We start from the raw sequence: 16,771 nt of genomic DNA, 5'->3' as shown, positions 1-16,771 counted from the left end.
AAAAAGATTTGCAAAGATGTTCCCAGGGTTGGAGGATTTGAGCCATTGGGAGAGGCTGAATAGACTGTCACTATTTTCCCTGGACCATTGGAGGCTGAGGGGTGACCTTATAAAAGTTTATGAAATTGTGAAGGGCATGGATAGGGTGAATAGCCAAGGTCTGTTCCCCGGTGTAGCAGAATCCAAAATTAGAGGCCACAGGGGAAACATTTAAAAGGGACTCAAGGTTCAGATTTTTCATGCAGAGGGTGGTGCGTGTATGGAATGAGCTGCTAGAAGAAGTGGTGGAGGCTGGTACAATTACAACGTTTAAAAGGCATCTGGATGAGTACATGAATAGGAAGGATTTAGAGGGATATGGGTCAAATGCTGGCAACTTGGACTAGACTAATTTTTGATATCTGGCCGGCATGGACAAGTTTGACCCAAGGCTGTGTTTCTGTGCTGTACATCTCTATGACTCGCTGAGAGTTCAAATCCTGTCATGATAGATGCTGAAATTTGAGTTCAGTAAATATCGGGAATTAAAAGCTAATGTAATGATAACCAATGCAGTTCAGCAATTGGTTGGATGTAATTTTAAAAAAAAGCTCACTAATGCCCTTGAGAGAAGGGAAAGGAACTCTTTTGTCCTTTCCTAGTTTAACCTTCATGTGACTCCATGTCTACAGAATTGTGGTTGACTGTTAGTTGCTCACCAGAAATGCTAGCATGGTGTTAACTAACTCCCCCTTGGAGTTCTCACCATTGACTCTGAATCCCACATCGTCTCAAGGCAAGAGTTCAAATATAGACAAGGAAACCGCCTACTGATTACCAGGCCCAGTTCCCCAACTTTAGCTGATGAAGTCATATGTTACATAGCTCCATGTTGAGCTACACTTGGAGGAAGAACAGAGGGTGGCTAGAGCGGAGAATGTATACCCGGTGGGAGACTTCAACATCCATCACCAAGATTCGCTTACAGCACTTATGAACTGAACTGACTAAGTCCTAAAAGACATAGCTGCTAGACTGTGTCTGTAGGATGTAGTGAGGCAACCAACAAGAGGGAAAAATCTACTTGAAATAATCCCCACCAATTTACCTTTTTGCGATGTATCCATGCAAGATTATGTTGGTAGGAGAAACTTCCACACGGTTATTGTGGCATCAAAGTCTCATTTTCACCTTGAGCATATCACCCGTCATGTTGTGTGGCACTCCTGCTGTGCTAAATTGGACAAACTTTGAACAAAACCTAATGACTCAGAACTGGACATCCATGAGGTGCTGATGGCCATCAGCATCTACAGAACTAAGTTTAACCACCATTTTCACAAAAGGCATGGAGAGAACAACCAAACAATTTTTTTAGTGTGATGCTGGTTACAGGGTAAACTTTAGCCAAAAGAGTATACCATTTTTTTTATAATCGGATATTTAACATCTACCTGAGATGGCTGAAGGTTGGCTTCCAATCCAAAAGACAGGATCTTGGCAGCACAGCATTTCCTCAGTACTGCCTTGAAATGTCAACTCAGTTGCATTTAAGTCTCTAGAGTGGAATTTGAGCCCATAATTTTATCTACTGTATATACTTGAATAGAAGTTGATCTCATGTAAAAGTTGACCTCTTATTTTTGGTCAAAAAATCTGGAATTTTCCATATATCTTATTTAAAAGTCGACCCTGGTTCTTCACAAATTCTTAACTAGCTGAGCACGCACCATGGTCAGCATGGACTAGTTTGGGGCCAAAGGGCCTGTTTCCATGCTGTATTACTCTATGACTCTCTGACTCTAAATAACAGATCAGCATTTGTGAGACAAGGTATTATTCTGTATATGAATGTTACCATGAGGAAATGAATCTTTTTCATGCTGTTATGTGTTTTGAAATTTCTTCATAATTTTGTGTAAAAATGGCCTCCAGAAAAAACAAAAAATATAGTGCAACGTTTAAGCTGAAAGTTATTGAAGTTGCAGAGAAGACAAATGACTCTGTAGCAGCAAGAGAATTTTGTGTTTCGGAGAAACTTGAGAGACTGGAGAAAGATATCGAACCAACTTCAGACAGTGCCAAAACGAAAAGTGTGCCAACCGAGGTAAACCTGGCAAGTGGCCGCAAATAGAGAAAACATTTGCTCAGTGGCTACTTGAAAATTGTCAAAATGGAAGCTGTTAGTTGTGAAACCATCCGAATCCATGCATGAAATGAGTCAAAGGAGGATGGAATTTTAGATTTTAAGGCAAGTGCTAGATGGTACACAAGGTTCATGAGAAGGCATGACTTAGTACTTCGGCGGAGAAGATTGCACAAAAGCTGCCTGCTGAACTAGAAGTTAAGATATTAGAGTAATTATCGTAATTCATTGTGTTTTTTTCTTTATTTGTTTAGAGATTAATTGGGCTTCTGCTAATAATACAGTAGTTTGGACTGGGGAATTTCAGCCCCGCAAAAGTAGTATTCATGTAATGGTCAACCCCATAAATTTAACCTTAAAAAGGCTAAAAAATTCAACTTTTACACGAGTATATACGGTATTGCTTTACTTGCGGTGAGCACCTAGTTCTGTGTAGTGCATACCTACAGAAATACAGAGAAGCGTAGGATCCCAATGTAGTAGAGAATCAAAATTGCATCCATTCACTGTGTGATGCTGTGAGCTAATGTTTCATTGTGGGATAGCTTTTATTCAATCGCATTAAACATTTTTTGACAGCGGCAATGTGATGGCTGACTGTATTTAGGGGCATATTAGATGATGCCATTCATATTTGAAGAAGTACAATTGTGACTTAATCAATAAAAGTTTATCAACAGATTATTTGCAGTTTAATCATTGTGGAGGATTGTGAACAAAATCTGCTTCTTGTATATTGGATTATTCTCTTTCCCACGCATCTGACTTAATGAAAAGCAAATACAAAATTTAACACTCCAAATATACCACTAGAGCATAATTGAAAAAGATAAAGGAACTGTTGATAATATTTGGACCTGGCAAGTTGTGTGTACAGAATTGCAGAGAATTCTACAACTGATGGTGTTTATCTTTGACAGATGCTGCTCTTATGTCGGTAGACGTGGTAACGGTCCTCAGGCTATATCCATAGGCAAAAACTGTGATAAGTTTGGGATTGTAGTTCATGAACTGGGCCATGTAATTGGATTTTGGCATGAACACACAAGACCAGATCGAGATGATCATGTGACCATCATTAGAGAAAACATCCAGCCTGGTAAGGTTCCACAAGCCGAAGAACTTTTGTGTTCAGTTCTTGTTCATGTAATTGTAATTCACCAATAATTGACTGTCTATTTTGTATGGCAGATAAAAATGCTACTTGTCAGATGAAAATAATAAGTAAGTTTACAGCAGTTCTGATGTGATTGCGTATAGGGTGAAAAGAATACAAACCTTTAGTTCAATTTAGGATCTGTGAGTTACCTGATCTAAAGATGTTGGGAAAAAATGTTTATGCATTTTTTTTTAAGGAAAGAAAGTTTAATTTTTCATCCTACCTGAGTGGTGCTTTAAAGCTGGACAAAGAGGTTTTTGGTAGTGGTTTTGGAGTAGGATGCCTGCTGATCCTTTTGGTGCTAGAGATGGGATTCCATTACATTTCAGGTAAAAAGGTTGAGGGGATAAAATGCAAAGTTTAAAATAAATGTCGATGTTTACTAATCAACCAGTTCAGGGATTTTATTATACATCAGGAAGGCCAGGTGGTCGATACAGCAAATTGGGTAATATTATACAGAAACATGCACATGCAAGCGGATTTTCAGTTGCTTAAAGATATTGTGGACATGGCATCCATCGATTGTTTCATACCGCACCCATTGTGCACATCATGCCAGTAAGTCATGTCTGTTTAATCTTACATATTTGAAATTCAAATGATCACTTTTGTTGCTGTGTTTAGCCTTCTTTAGAGATGTGCTCAGTGATTTTATTTTAAAAGAAAAATTTCTAACATTTTTTCTGTTGCCTCAGTCTGACCCATGTTTTTAATTCTTCATCAACCTGATGAAAAATTGTTTTTCAACAAATGTCATAGATGTGTGAACAAGTTTTCTTTTTCACTGCAGTGTCAAGCACATGACAGACTCCCAGACCACTCAACTTTAGTAGTAAGATGATTGAGCAGGTCACATATGTACTACTTCACTATATATGTAATCTTATTTTACTTGTGTGACAAAGTACGCAATATGTAATGATGACTAGTGAAAGAACAGTGGGTGTGGACATGCAAACTTTCTTTTTTAATCTTGCATGTAACGATCTGAAGTGCATTGCCTGAAAGGTTGGTAGAATCAGTACATAGAACATAATGACTTTCAAAAGAAAAGTGAATAAATATCTGAAGAGGAAAAGGTTTCAGTGCTAAGGGGAAAGAGCAGGGACTAATTGAATCATTCATTTAAAGAAGCAGCAAAGGTACATTGGCTGAATCGCCATTGGTCCTCTGTCATTCTATGATTTTCAGATCCTTAATCTACAGTGCAACATTTGCTGTCAAATTAATACTTGGTTCTTTCAAACATACAGCTGTCCTCTGATAAAATAATGCAAACTATAAATGCTAATCTCTTGCCAGTAACACCAAGAGAGTTATCTGTTCCAAATGTCCAGGACAATTTTTTTTTAATTACAGTTCAAACTTGACTAAAATCTGTGTGGAAAATAGACAAAGAGCAAAACTTGTGTGTTTGTATCTATATATTAAAATGCACTTTATAAGCATGAAATATTACTGATCTAATTGTCACCTGGATATTACTTTAACCAGAATATTTAAGAATGATTCACAATTCATGATTTCTTCTGAAGTGTTGGTTGAATTTTTAAAATGCCAAAGTCCATTAACTCCTGTATGTTGGTGTCTTATTTGACTCGTGACTAATTTGGAAATGGCAGAGAAGTTTCTAGATTTAGTTTTCAGTTAGAACAATTCATAGTTAGTTGTCTAGCCCAGCTTTCTCCCTGGCATTAATCTGGTGAACCTCCAATGTAACATGCTGTGGTTTGAATATTCTTTCTTTAACGGATAGTTGAAAACTGCTCGCAATACTCAAAATTGACTTGACATTTTCTTGACCACAGTTCCTGAATGGTTATTGTTTTAATATCAGATAAGTAGTTATGCTCATTTTCAAACTTGTCATTTGTTTCTACAATGGATTTGATATACTGAGTTTCAAAATTTTTATTTCGTAATGTTTTGCTGCAAGATTGTAGTCTTTATTTTCTTTATTTTGATCTGCAACAACTGATATGTAAAAATTAGACCCTCTATAATTTCTGCAGTTGTTAATGTGAATAAATTAAAGGCACCTTTTTTTAAGGAAGGATTTTATGGAAGAGCATACAGAAATGATTACTGAGGCAAATCAAGCAAGCATGGTAGACTGGGTTAGTGAGGTTAGATCACATTGGGATCCAGGGGAGCTAGCCAATTGGATACAAAGCTGCCTTGAAGGCAGGGGACAGATGGTGGTTGTAGAGGTTTACTTTTCAGACTAGAGGCATGTGATCAGTGGTGTGCCACAAGGATCAGTGCTGGGTCCACTGCATTTTGTCATTTATATAGGAATGATGCTGTGAAATTTGAAAAGGTTCAGAACAGATTTACAAGGATGTTGCCAGGTTTGGAATGTTTGAGCTATAGGGAGAGGCTGAATAGGCTGGGGCTATTTTCCCTGGAGCATCGGAGGCTTGAGGGGTGACCTTAGAGAGGTTCGTAAAATCATGAGGTAAACGGTAAATAGACAAGGTCTTTTGTCCGGGGTGGGGCAGTCCAAAACTAGAGGGTATTGGTTTAAGGTGAGAAGGGAAAGATATAAAAAGGATCTGAGAAGACAACTTTTTCATGTAGAGGGTGGTGCGTATATGGAATGAGTTGCCAGAGGAAGTGGTGGAGGCTGGCACAATTACAACATTTAAAAAGTATCTGGATGGGTATATGAATAGGAAGGGTTTAGATGGATATGGGCCAAATGCTGGCAAGTGGGACTGGATTAGTTTAGGATATCTGGTCGGCATGGATGAGTTGGACCGAAAGGTCTGTTTCCGTGCTGTATATCTGACTCTGTGACTCTATAACCTCTAGAGTAGGTGGGGCTTGAATCTGGGTTTCCTGACTTGAGGTTGGGACACTGCCACTGTGTACAAGAGCCTTTAAAATGAATGTAAATGTTAATGTACAAGATGTTTATCACTTGCTCTTTTTTTCACAGAGGCTCTGATTGATCAGCTATGAAAAGTATGAGTGACTGAGAATATTTTACAAGTGGCTCTCAGTTCAAAGTTGGTTTAGGAAGTGTTGATTATATGGGTTTGTGATCACAGATGCCTAATATAGACGGTTAATGACATGTAGCAATTTTCTGTTTGTTTGTTTGTTAAGAAGCAGTAGCTTAGATATGAAGCATCAGTTAATTTGGCAAAGTATATAGCCATGACAGATAAGAATGCTTCACTGATCCTGAACCTGCCTTGTAGAATGAAGAAGAGTTGGCCAGTGGTTTTGAAGTTGTATCTTTTACTTTGTTCTTCCCTTGCAATAATATAGTTCCCTCCTGCACTATGTATGGAACCAGGATTGATCTCCTGGCCTGATGGTAATGGTAGAGTGGATTTATGCCTGGCATGAGGTTGTATATTGTGTTGGTGTTTAATTCTGCTGCTGCTGATGGCCTGCAGCCCTTCGTAGATGCCTAGTCTTGAGTTGCTAGATGTGTTTAAAAACAGTTCCATATAGCACGGTGATAGTGCCACGCAACAGGGTGTAAGGTATTCTCAATGTGAAGGCAGGACTTATTTCCACAAGGAGTGTGTGGTGGTTGCTCTTAACAATACTGTTGTGGACAGATGCAACTGCGGCAAGCAGATTGGTGAGGATGAGGTCCAGTATGTTTTTCCCTCTTATTTGTTTCCTCAGCACCTACAGACCTAGTCTAGCAGCAAAATGTCCTTCACTAGTGCTGGTGTCAAGTCACCACGCCTTGTGCCCTTCCGCCCCCTTCCATGTTACATTCTGTGATTTTGTCACCTTTGGTGTTTCATCCAACCACTCTTCAAATGGAAGAGTACGAAATCATCAGCTGATGGAAGATAGTATGTGGTAATCAGCAAGAGGTTTCCTTGACAACGTTTGATCTGATGCCATGAAATTTCATGGTGTCCAGAGATGCTGTTGAGGACTCCCAGAACAGCTCCCTCCTGACTGTATACATATACTGATTGTCTTGGTGGTTTAATTGGCTATTTAAACATTTTGGATAGCTTGTGGAATAGCGGGTCTTCTTTATCTGTTTAATCTTCCCAAATTAAATCATAGCAGTGTAAAGATTGGTTCCAGTTCTATTTTTCATCACCTAACTTACAGGAGTGAAGCAAAAGGAGATGCTTTTTAGAACACATTTATTTAGTCTGTAAATGTGATCGTGCTTCTTGTCACCCATCACCATTTATTCTGTCTCGCCCAACCCCCAATTCTTGCTTTGCCCTAGACTTCTTACATTGTTCTAGTAAGCTCACGCTTAGAAACAGCACTTAATTGTTGAATAGGTACTTTGCAGTCAGCTGGACTCAACACTGAGTTAACGACTTTCAGAAAGCAACCTGTGCTCCCAGTTTTGGACAGCAACTTATATTAATGATTCCATTGTTACCATTTACTCCTCCACCAAACCCATCTTTTTTGTTTCTTTATTTACCTTGCATTATTATCCATTTTCGTATTTGAAGTTTGCCTTCCTGTACCTATTAGAGATCTTCCCTTTTGTTCTTTCTCACACATCTAATCTTCTTTCCATTTCTTTGTATTTACCTAATGCTTGTTACATTTCTGTATTTCAAAATCAGATAAAAGGTCATCAAACAAAAATGTTAAAGTCACGTGAAATTTAATACTCCCCCTAAGATAGTTTGGGAGATGGATGGGAACCTGTAATGGGGTGGGTAGTTGTAAGGTGGAGGCCTGTCCTCTCGGTTAAAGCCTGGGTAAGAGTGTTGAGGATAGCCTCCTGCTGGGAGGTCATTTGAAACCCTTACATTATTGTTTGAGGGCCTTGCTGCCCACTCTGATTTTTTTAAACCTGCGCCTGGGAATGGCTGTGTTAGGTAGATCAAGTGCGCTGAGATCCTGGATGGGTGTTTGTGGCTACTTGCAAGTAACCAATCCTTTTTGGTAACCTGTGGCCAATGGAAGGACCCACAGAGACAAGAGGGAGGGTCCCTTGGCCCTTCATAATGGACCACTTTCCCCTGCCTTTAACAGCTTCTCCCTCTTCCCCCACTATTGCCTTGCTGACTTGGTGTTTCTATTCAATGTCATAAAGGCGCTACAAAAAAATTATTAATCAACTTGGCTCCAATGCCATATCAGTGGTGGCCATTACTTTAAGGGGAGCTGCTGGCATGGGAAAACTTCCTGCCTCTAATTGCCCAGCTGGTCTAAATAAGCTATCTAATATAACCAGCTCAATGAACTATCACATCAGCTTTCTAGCAGAAAGCGGTATCTGGTGAAGCCAGGAATTCACTTCACATCCAGTAGACTGCCTAACTTAATCCATTGGATATGGCCATGTTGGGGTTGCCACTGGTTCTTCAGTCCATGGACAGATTCAGTGCCATAACTACTAAAGTTTGTCCATTGTTTCTCCCAGCACAGTTACTTGCTAACCTCCTCTGTATTTCCGCAGTTTTCTGTTCTAACCTTTCCAACATTTTACTTCCACATAAAATAGATGAAAGGGTGTCAGGGTAGGCAGAAATGTACATTTGAAGTTACAATCAAATCAGCTATGATATTATTCAATGGCTGAGCAGGCTTGGGTTCCTAAATGACCTGTTGCTAAGACTGTAAGATGCAGAAACAGTAGTAAGCCATTCAGCCTATAGGGTCTGCTCTAAAATTTAATGAGATCATGACTGATCCGATAATCCTCACTCAACTTTCCTGTCTTTTCCCAATAACCCTTAATACCCTTTCTGATTAAAAATCTGTTTCAGTCTTGAATATACTTAATGAATCGGTTTCCGTAGCCATCTGCGGTAAGGAATTCTACAGATACGTTACCTTGTGAGAGAAGAAATTCCTTCTTATCTGTGTCCTAAATGTGCACCCCTTTATTCCTGAACCCAATCTGACTCTGTTTGATTGTATTGTGTTTCTAAATGCTCTGCTATTACATCTTTTAGTATAGACACTAAAATTTTCCCAATAACAGGTTTTGACCTGTTAGCATATAGTTACCTTTTCTATGTCTCCATCTATTTTAAATAAAGGTTTTACATTGACTGCCAGTCATCTGGGAACTTTCCATCATCTAAGGATTCTTCAAAAATTGCTACCAATGCAATCACCACATAAATAGTTAAATCCCAGGATATTGAAGGAAGTCCAGTGGACATATCGGCCTTTAGCCCCTTTAGTTTCCCTAGCACATTTTCTCTAGAGATAGTCATTTATTTATTTCCTGCCTCCTTTTACTCTTCTGTTATGTTGTAATTTTGGAATGTTATTAGTGTTTTCTGCTGTGAAAATTGATGCAAAGTATTTATTCAACTCCTCTGCCATTTCCTGGTTCCCTATGATTACTTTTCCTGGCATCATTCTCCCAGAGATCTACGTTAACTTTGGCTTCTCTCTTCCTTTTTATATATTTAAAGAAGCTGTAGCTGTCTGTCTTTGTTAATCTGTCTTGATCTACTTGCAAGTTTATTTTCTTCCCCTTTATTACTTTTTTTAGGTTGCCTGTTGTTGGTTTTTGAAGTTTTCTGATCCTCTGGTTTAGCACTAGTCTTTGCCACATTGCCCATTTTTTATTTCTATTTGATGCTATTCTTAACTTCCTTGGTTAATTATGGTTGGCTTATTCCCATCCTCTCAAACTGAATGCTAAATTCTACTGTATTATGATCACTATTTCCTAGAGCACCTTTTACTCTGACATCATTTATTAAATTTCATTACGCTTCACCAGATCCAAAATATCCTGAGCTGTTTGGATCCACAACGTATTGTTCTAGGAAACTGTCCTGATTACACTTCGAAAGTTTCCTCATTGCAACCTCTGCCAATCTGACTATGCCGATCAACATTAATATGAAAGTTACCTATGATTAATGAACTGCCTATGTTACGTGCCCTTATTATTTCTTTAGCTATCTGGTGGGATATAAAATAAATATTGTTAGGGAGCCAATAGACAACTACTACCAGTGTCATCTTTTCCTTTTTATTTCTTGCCTTCACCCTTATGGATTCTATGTGTTCCAATCCAAGATCATTTCTTGTTATTGTACTTACTTCATCCTATACCGACAATTTTACCCCACCGCTTTTTCCTCCTTGCCCATCTTCTTGAAAAGTCACATTGTTCTAAATATTCGGTTTCTAGTTTTGATCTCATTGTAACTACCGTGTCCATAATGGCAATAAGATTACCGCCATTAACCTGCATTTGTGCTGTTGATGCATTTATTTTGTTCCTACTAATATGTGCATTCAAATAAAGATCCATTATTTTTGCCTTTTGACTGTATATTTCCCCCTGCTAATTTTCTATGTTTATATACTCTGTCCATTCCTGGTGCACTCTGGGTATCAATATCCAAACAGCTGCCCCATAATGCTGCCATATCATCTCTCTTTCTCTCTCTTACCCTCGCCCCCTATAAAGACCTACCCATTTGATTCGCCAGGACACTCATCCCAGCATTGTTCAAATGAAGCCCATCCCATCAAAACAACGTCTTTCTACTCCAATACTGGTGCCAGCGTCCCACCGACTGAAACCCATACCACCCACACCGATCCTTGTGCCACGTACTTAACTTCATGAATTTGTTCACTATATGCCAGTTTGCACATGGCTTAGGTAGTAATCCAGAAATGATTACCTTGAAGTTTCTGCCTATTAATTTAGCTCCTGATCAAATTCTTTCAGCTAAACCTCCTTTCTTCCTGTACCAATAGTGTAATAACAATGTGGACAATGACTTCTGGATCCCTCCCTTCCCTCTCCAAGTTCTTCTCCAGCCCCGAGGAGATGTCCTTAGCCCTGGCACCAGGCAGGCAACACAGTCTTTAGGACTGTCGCACATGGCTGCAGTGAACAAGATCTATGCCCCTAATTATACTGTCCCCTACAACAACTAACAATTATTTCCTCACACAACTTGAATGGGTTCCTTGAACACCCTCCCTGCAGTCCCCAACCTTGTCTGTATGCCTTGCAAGAACCTTGTAACTATTGGAAATTGCAGATGCTGACGCACCTCCGTTGTAACCCCTTGTGTCCTGCCTCACCTGCAGTCACACTCTCCTGTCCTGATCACAGACCCAATTGTGAATTTCCCAACCTGAGAGGTGTGCCTGCTATTTGGAGTATAATATCAAGGTAACTTCCCCTTCCCTGATGTGGCTCAGTGTTTGCAGTTCAGGTTCCAGCACCTCGATTCTGATCCAACATTCCACGAGCTGCAAACACTTATTACACATTGGGTCACTTTCATGTCCAGCAGCTTCCACATGCAGGAGCGGCTACACATCATTTGTTCTGCCATTGCTATCATGTTTGATTTCACTTATAAATTAATTACTCGAGAAGCCCTGCCCTTTGCACTTCACTGTAGTGTTATTTTGTTTTTATAAACTTAAAAATAATTACCAGTAAAATGTAATCTTTAAACAGTTATTTTTAAGAAACAGGAAAAGAAAGACACTGGAGATCTAAACACAAACTGAAGTGAAATAACTGCACAGAGGCAGGTGTCCTGTCACTAAGTCACCCTTTATTTATTGTTGCACAGTACACTGGCTGTGGCCAGTCAGCTCGGAGTCAGTCCTCAACTGAGGAGATTCTAATCTCTTGGTTATTTTTTTTTTAATCAGCAGTTGTGCTTATTTTCCCCAGCACTCGTGTGTGTGTAGGTGTGAGACACAGTTTTAAAAAAAAAGGCGCAAGTAACTTTATTAATATACCACCGCCAGGAAACAACATCCATGTGACCAAAGAATCCGTAGCAAGCAGAGCCCCTGGGACAATGTCTGTGTGAAAGAAAAATTGAGGGGGAGGGTAGGGATCAAATCAAAATGGAATTGGAGGGGGGAGATGAGGCATGCCACACCCCATGGAGCCCACCTCTCCCGAAAGGTATGGAGATTATTGGTGGACACCGCATGCAGCTTCTCCAGGGATACCTGGGCATGAACGTAGCCGTGGAAAAGGGGCAGGCAGTGGGCCATAACGACCCCCTCCACGGTCTGCTGCCTGGACCAATTAATGGCCAGCTTGGCTAGGCCCAGGAGCAGACCCATGAGGAGATCCTCTGACCTGCTCGCTCCCTCCACACCAGGTGCCCAAAGATCAGAAGCGTGGGGCTGAAGTGCAACCAAAAACACAAAGGGAGGTCTTTGAGGTAACTGTAAATGGAGTGCAAGCGCCCACACCCAATGTATATGCATGGTCCCCGGACTCCACAGCGCTGCAAAACAGACAGTTGGGCCGGGAGTCTGTGAGCCACTGCAATCTGTGGTTACAGGGGACTGCTTCGTGCAATACCTTCCACTCTCTTGTGTTATGTTGGCTGGCCCAGGTTAACAACCCCAATCAAGAACCTCATAGTTAACGAGGTCCAACTGATTCCAATCACTACATGAAGACCTTACTTTTTGACAAACTAGAAATATTCCCCAATCCTACTCTCAATTCAACTTATTTCCTGGACCTCGCACCATTTTGAGGTTGTTCATCTCGCTCTGCCATCGGTCTCACTACAGATCAGTCATTTATCCTCTTCCACTTACCTGTCATTCTGGAGAGTTTACTTCTTGCAGCACATGCTAGTTAAAGGACCTCTGTCCCCTTTTGCACCGAATTTCCAACAGCATAGTTAGTATCTCACTCCTTCTTCACCTCACTCTGCAGCCCATACTGTTCCTGCTCCTAATTCATTTGTTAATAGATGCTTGTTCATAGAATTTGTCTGTAATATTATTTTCTTACCAACATTTTCAGAATGTCATATGTATTTTAATTTTTAAGATTTTTAAATTTACAGTAGGAAGAAAACTCTTTGGAGATTACACAGCCTTTGCTTGAAATTTGACAAAGTAGTTATCATTGTGATATAACATCAGATTTAAGAAATTCACATAGAACTGCTAAAAAAGAACTGAGGAGTGTGGTCATTTATTCAGGGTATTGAAGAATCCAGGTGAAGGAGCTGGAAAGTCTTAAAATTCTTTCTTCAGACCAGAAGTCGTGAAAATCTATCATTTGTGTTAACAGCTACTGTGGTTTTTACTTTAAATGAAATTAATAGTGAAGGATTAATTGTTGACATTGAGAACTTGATTGTTTGCCAACTGAAAATATTTTTGACATGATTTGTGTTTCAAATTAATTATTTTTTAATGTATGATCTGTTTACGTTGGATGAAGTATTAATTACTTAAAATACTTGCCATCACATTTACAGTTAGCGAGTATGGTCTATGTAGCTGGAAAAGCAACAAAAAATGTCACATCAAATGTTATTTCTAAGAATGTTGGAATGACTTTATGTTGCTGGCAATGATTATGCTGCCGGGTAATTCACAATGACTCCATTTTGAAATGTTCTCGGATTACCTATAAAGAGACATGTCACAGTATGTAGTCTAGTGTTATGCAGTCTTCTAACTCAAATAGGTACCCATGATGAGATGTGATTGAACAGTCTAATACTGCATTGGTAGAACTCTGATGTGGGTGCCTCGATATCAAATTAATTGCATCTCATTTTGATTGTCGTCGTAGTGCACCTTCTTTAGTCAATGGAACATTGTAGAGAGTGGCCAATGTGATAAGAAACTGCATCTTAGGTTAGATGGAGGAATTAGCAGAGTGACCAATTTTGTCTCAAGGCAATATGGTAATTTTGATTTATTTGACATGGAGAAGGTTGTTAAGTATACATCTGATAATCTGATAGAGGGGAACCAGTAGATGTGTTGTATTTGAAGTACCAGAAGGCTTTCGATAAGGTATCTTAGAAGGTTGAGATATAAGAGCCCATGGTGGTGGAGTTAATATGTTGGCATGGATAGAAAATTTAGCTAATGGGCTAGAAACAGCAAGTGAAGATAAGGGGTTCTTTTCAGGTTGGCAACCTGTAACCAGCGGGGGTTCCATAGGGATCAGTACTTGGACTCAAACCATACATAGGAAGGAAGTGGATATATTGTGGCCAAATTTGAAGATGACACATAAATAGATGAAAACGCATGTTGCGAGCAGGATACAGTTTGCAGAGATATTGATAGGTTAAGTAAGTTGGTAAAAGGTTGGCAAATGAACTATAATGTGGAAAAATGTGAAGTGGTCCATTTTCGAAAGCGGTATTATTTAAAAGGAGAATGACTACAGAAAGCTGCAACACCAAGGGAAGGCTAATGGAATGTTGGCCTTAATTCAATGGATATGAAATATGATGAGGGGAAGTCAGACTGCAACTGTACAAGGTGCTAGTAAGATCACATCGGGAGTACTGTGAGCAGTTTTGGTCCCCTTATTTAAGAAACAATATTATTGCATTGGAGACAACACCGTATGGAGCTGGAGGAACACAGCAAGCCAGGCAGCATCAGAGGAACAGGAAAGTTGACGTTTTGGGTCGGGACCCTTCCTTTCCTGAACAACCTGAAACGTCAACTTTCCTGTTCCTCCGATGCTGCCTGGCCTGCTGTGTTCCCTCAGTTCCGTACTGTGTTGTCTCTGACTCCAGCGTCTGAAGTTCTTGCTATATCTCTGAATTATTTCATTGGAGACGGTTCAAAGAAGGTTAACTAGGATGATCCCCAATATGGAGAGATTATCTTGTGAGCAAAAGCTAAACAGGTTGAGGCTCTACTCACTGGAGTTTGGAAGAATGTGAGATAATCTCATTGAAATATGTAGGACTCCTAAACGGGTTGACAAGGTAAATGTTGAGAGATGTTTCCCCTCGTGGGAGAGTCTAGGATTAGAGGTCAGTCTCAGAATGAACTGACAGCAATTTAAGACTAAGATGAGGAGAAATTTATTGTGAGGATTGAGAGTCTTTGGAACTCCTTGCCACAAAGAGCTTTGGGGCAGAATCCTTGTGTATATTTGAGACTGAGACAGAGAGATCCTTGATCAGCAGTGGAATTGAGAGTTAAGAGGAAAGGGTGGGAAAATGGATGTGAGGAATGTCAGATCAGCCATGATCCTACCACATGGCATAGCAGGCTTAAGAGGCTGAATGGCCTACTCATGCTCCTATTTCTCATGGTCTTAATGCATTCCTAAATATCAAAACAATTTTAGGACAACGTCAGTTGACCAGTAATAAATCATAAAAATTTATTACTTGTTAAACCAGTTTCATTTTTAAAAAGATCTCTGGTTTAAGTGTATAATAGTTACCAAATAAATTTATCCCTGTACATTCACACATTACATCATTGCAGTTCTTGACGCAATTCTTTTTAGAGTGCAATGATTGTTATGTCCACAAAATATCATTCTTCACCATGGATTAAACCTGATCAATTACAACTTGAGATAACAAGGTGTAGAGCTGGATAAACGCAGCAGGCCAAGCAGCATCAGAGGAGCGGGAAAGCTGACATTTCGAGTCTGGACCCTTCTTCAGAAAGGGTCTAGACCCAAAACGTCAGCTTTCCTGCTCCTCTGATGCTGTTTGGCCTGCTGAGTTCATCCAGCTCTACACCTTGTTACCTCAGATTCTCCAGCATCGGCAGTTCCTAGTATCTCTGTTCAATTACAACTTGATGTGTCTTATTTTTTGGTTGAGAGATGAATATAATTTAGGACTGGAACAGAAATATCTTCTCTTTTGTGGATGGCTATGGGACTTTCTAATGTCCATTTAAGTTCTAAAAACAGGTAGACCTGATTAACACCCCCAGGTTTGGCACCTCTAACAGCATAAAACCTCTCCTTCATGTACTAATTTGTCTGCCTGGATCATGCATTCATGTCTAGCCTGAAGGTTGAAGCCACGATTTTCTAACTCTGATTTGAGATTAATACCAAATAACCCAAGCTAATAATTAGTTGCAATTACAATTAGATGAACAATTTTTAATGTTCCTATCAATGGTTGAACGTGGATTGTGATTTGCATACTTTGTAGAGAATGATATTAGAAAATTGAGCCATTCCCTTGATTTCCCCCTGTTTGATTCATTGGATAAAAAAACCCACTGTAAAGCAGTGTAGTGAAGTTTGATCCTGGCCTCACGACACATCAGTCGGGGTAACTGAATAGTGATCGAGAGTTTTAAACGTGGTTGTTATTTCTTGACTTCAATGACCCTAACTGAAGATTAGTTCAATACTTTGGTTTGATTTGCACCAGGGACCTGGGTTCAATTCCAGCCTCAGGTGACTGTCCGCATGGAGTATCCACATTCTCCCCTTGTCTGCATGGTTTTCATCCGAGTTGTCTGATTTCCTCCCTCAGCCCAAAGGTGCGCAGACTAAGTGGAGTGGTGAAGCTAATTTGCCCAGGGGTGTGCAGTATCTATGGGAAATGCAGTGATTCAGGGATAGGGTGGGGGGTGTGGTGGGTCTTGGTGGGGTGCTCTTTGGAGGTGCTGTGTGGACTTGATGGGCTGAATGGCCTGTTTCCGTACTATAGAGATTCTATGATTTTGACCAAAAGAACTGCAGATGCTGTAAATCAGGAACAAAAACAAAGTTGCTGGAGAAGCTCAGCAGATCTGGCAGCATCTGT

The 16,771-nt window shown here is 39.9% G+C and overlaps 1 protein-coding gene across 4 annotated transcripts in view; it reads left to right on the top strand.

The window, feature by feature from the left end:
- Positions 1-16,771, top strand: part of LOC109913338 (bone morphogenetic protein 1) — a 320,653-nt gene that overhangs the window by 153,735 nt on the left and 150,147 nt on the right. For all 4 annotated transcript variants that reach the window (XM_048603079.1, XM_048603072.1, XM_048603065.1 and 1 more), the window contains one exon: positions 3,046-3,224. In XM_048603079.1, the coding sequence (XP_048459036.1) occupies positions 3,046-3,224 (179 nt within the window). The remainder of the gene's footprint in view (positions 1-3,045; positions 3,225-16,771) is intronic.

The sequence above is a fragment of the Rhincodon typus genome, chromosome 1 (genome assembly GCF_021869965.1).
Source record: "Rhincodon typus isolate 14 chromosome 1, sRhiTyp1.1, whole genome shotgun sequence".
Lineage (NCBI taxonomy): Eukaryota > Metazoa > Chordata > Chondrichthyes > Orectolobiformes > Rhincodontidae > Rhincodon > Rhincodon typus.
Note: the sequence above shows the minus strand (reverse complement) of the source record. Positions and strands in the feature narration are given on the sequence as shown.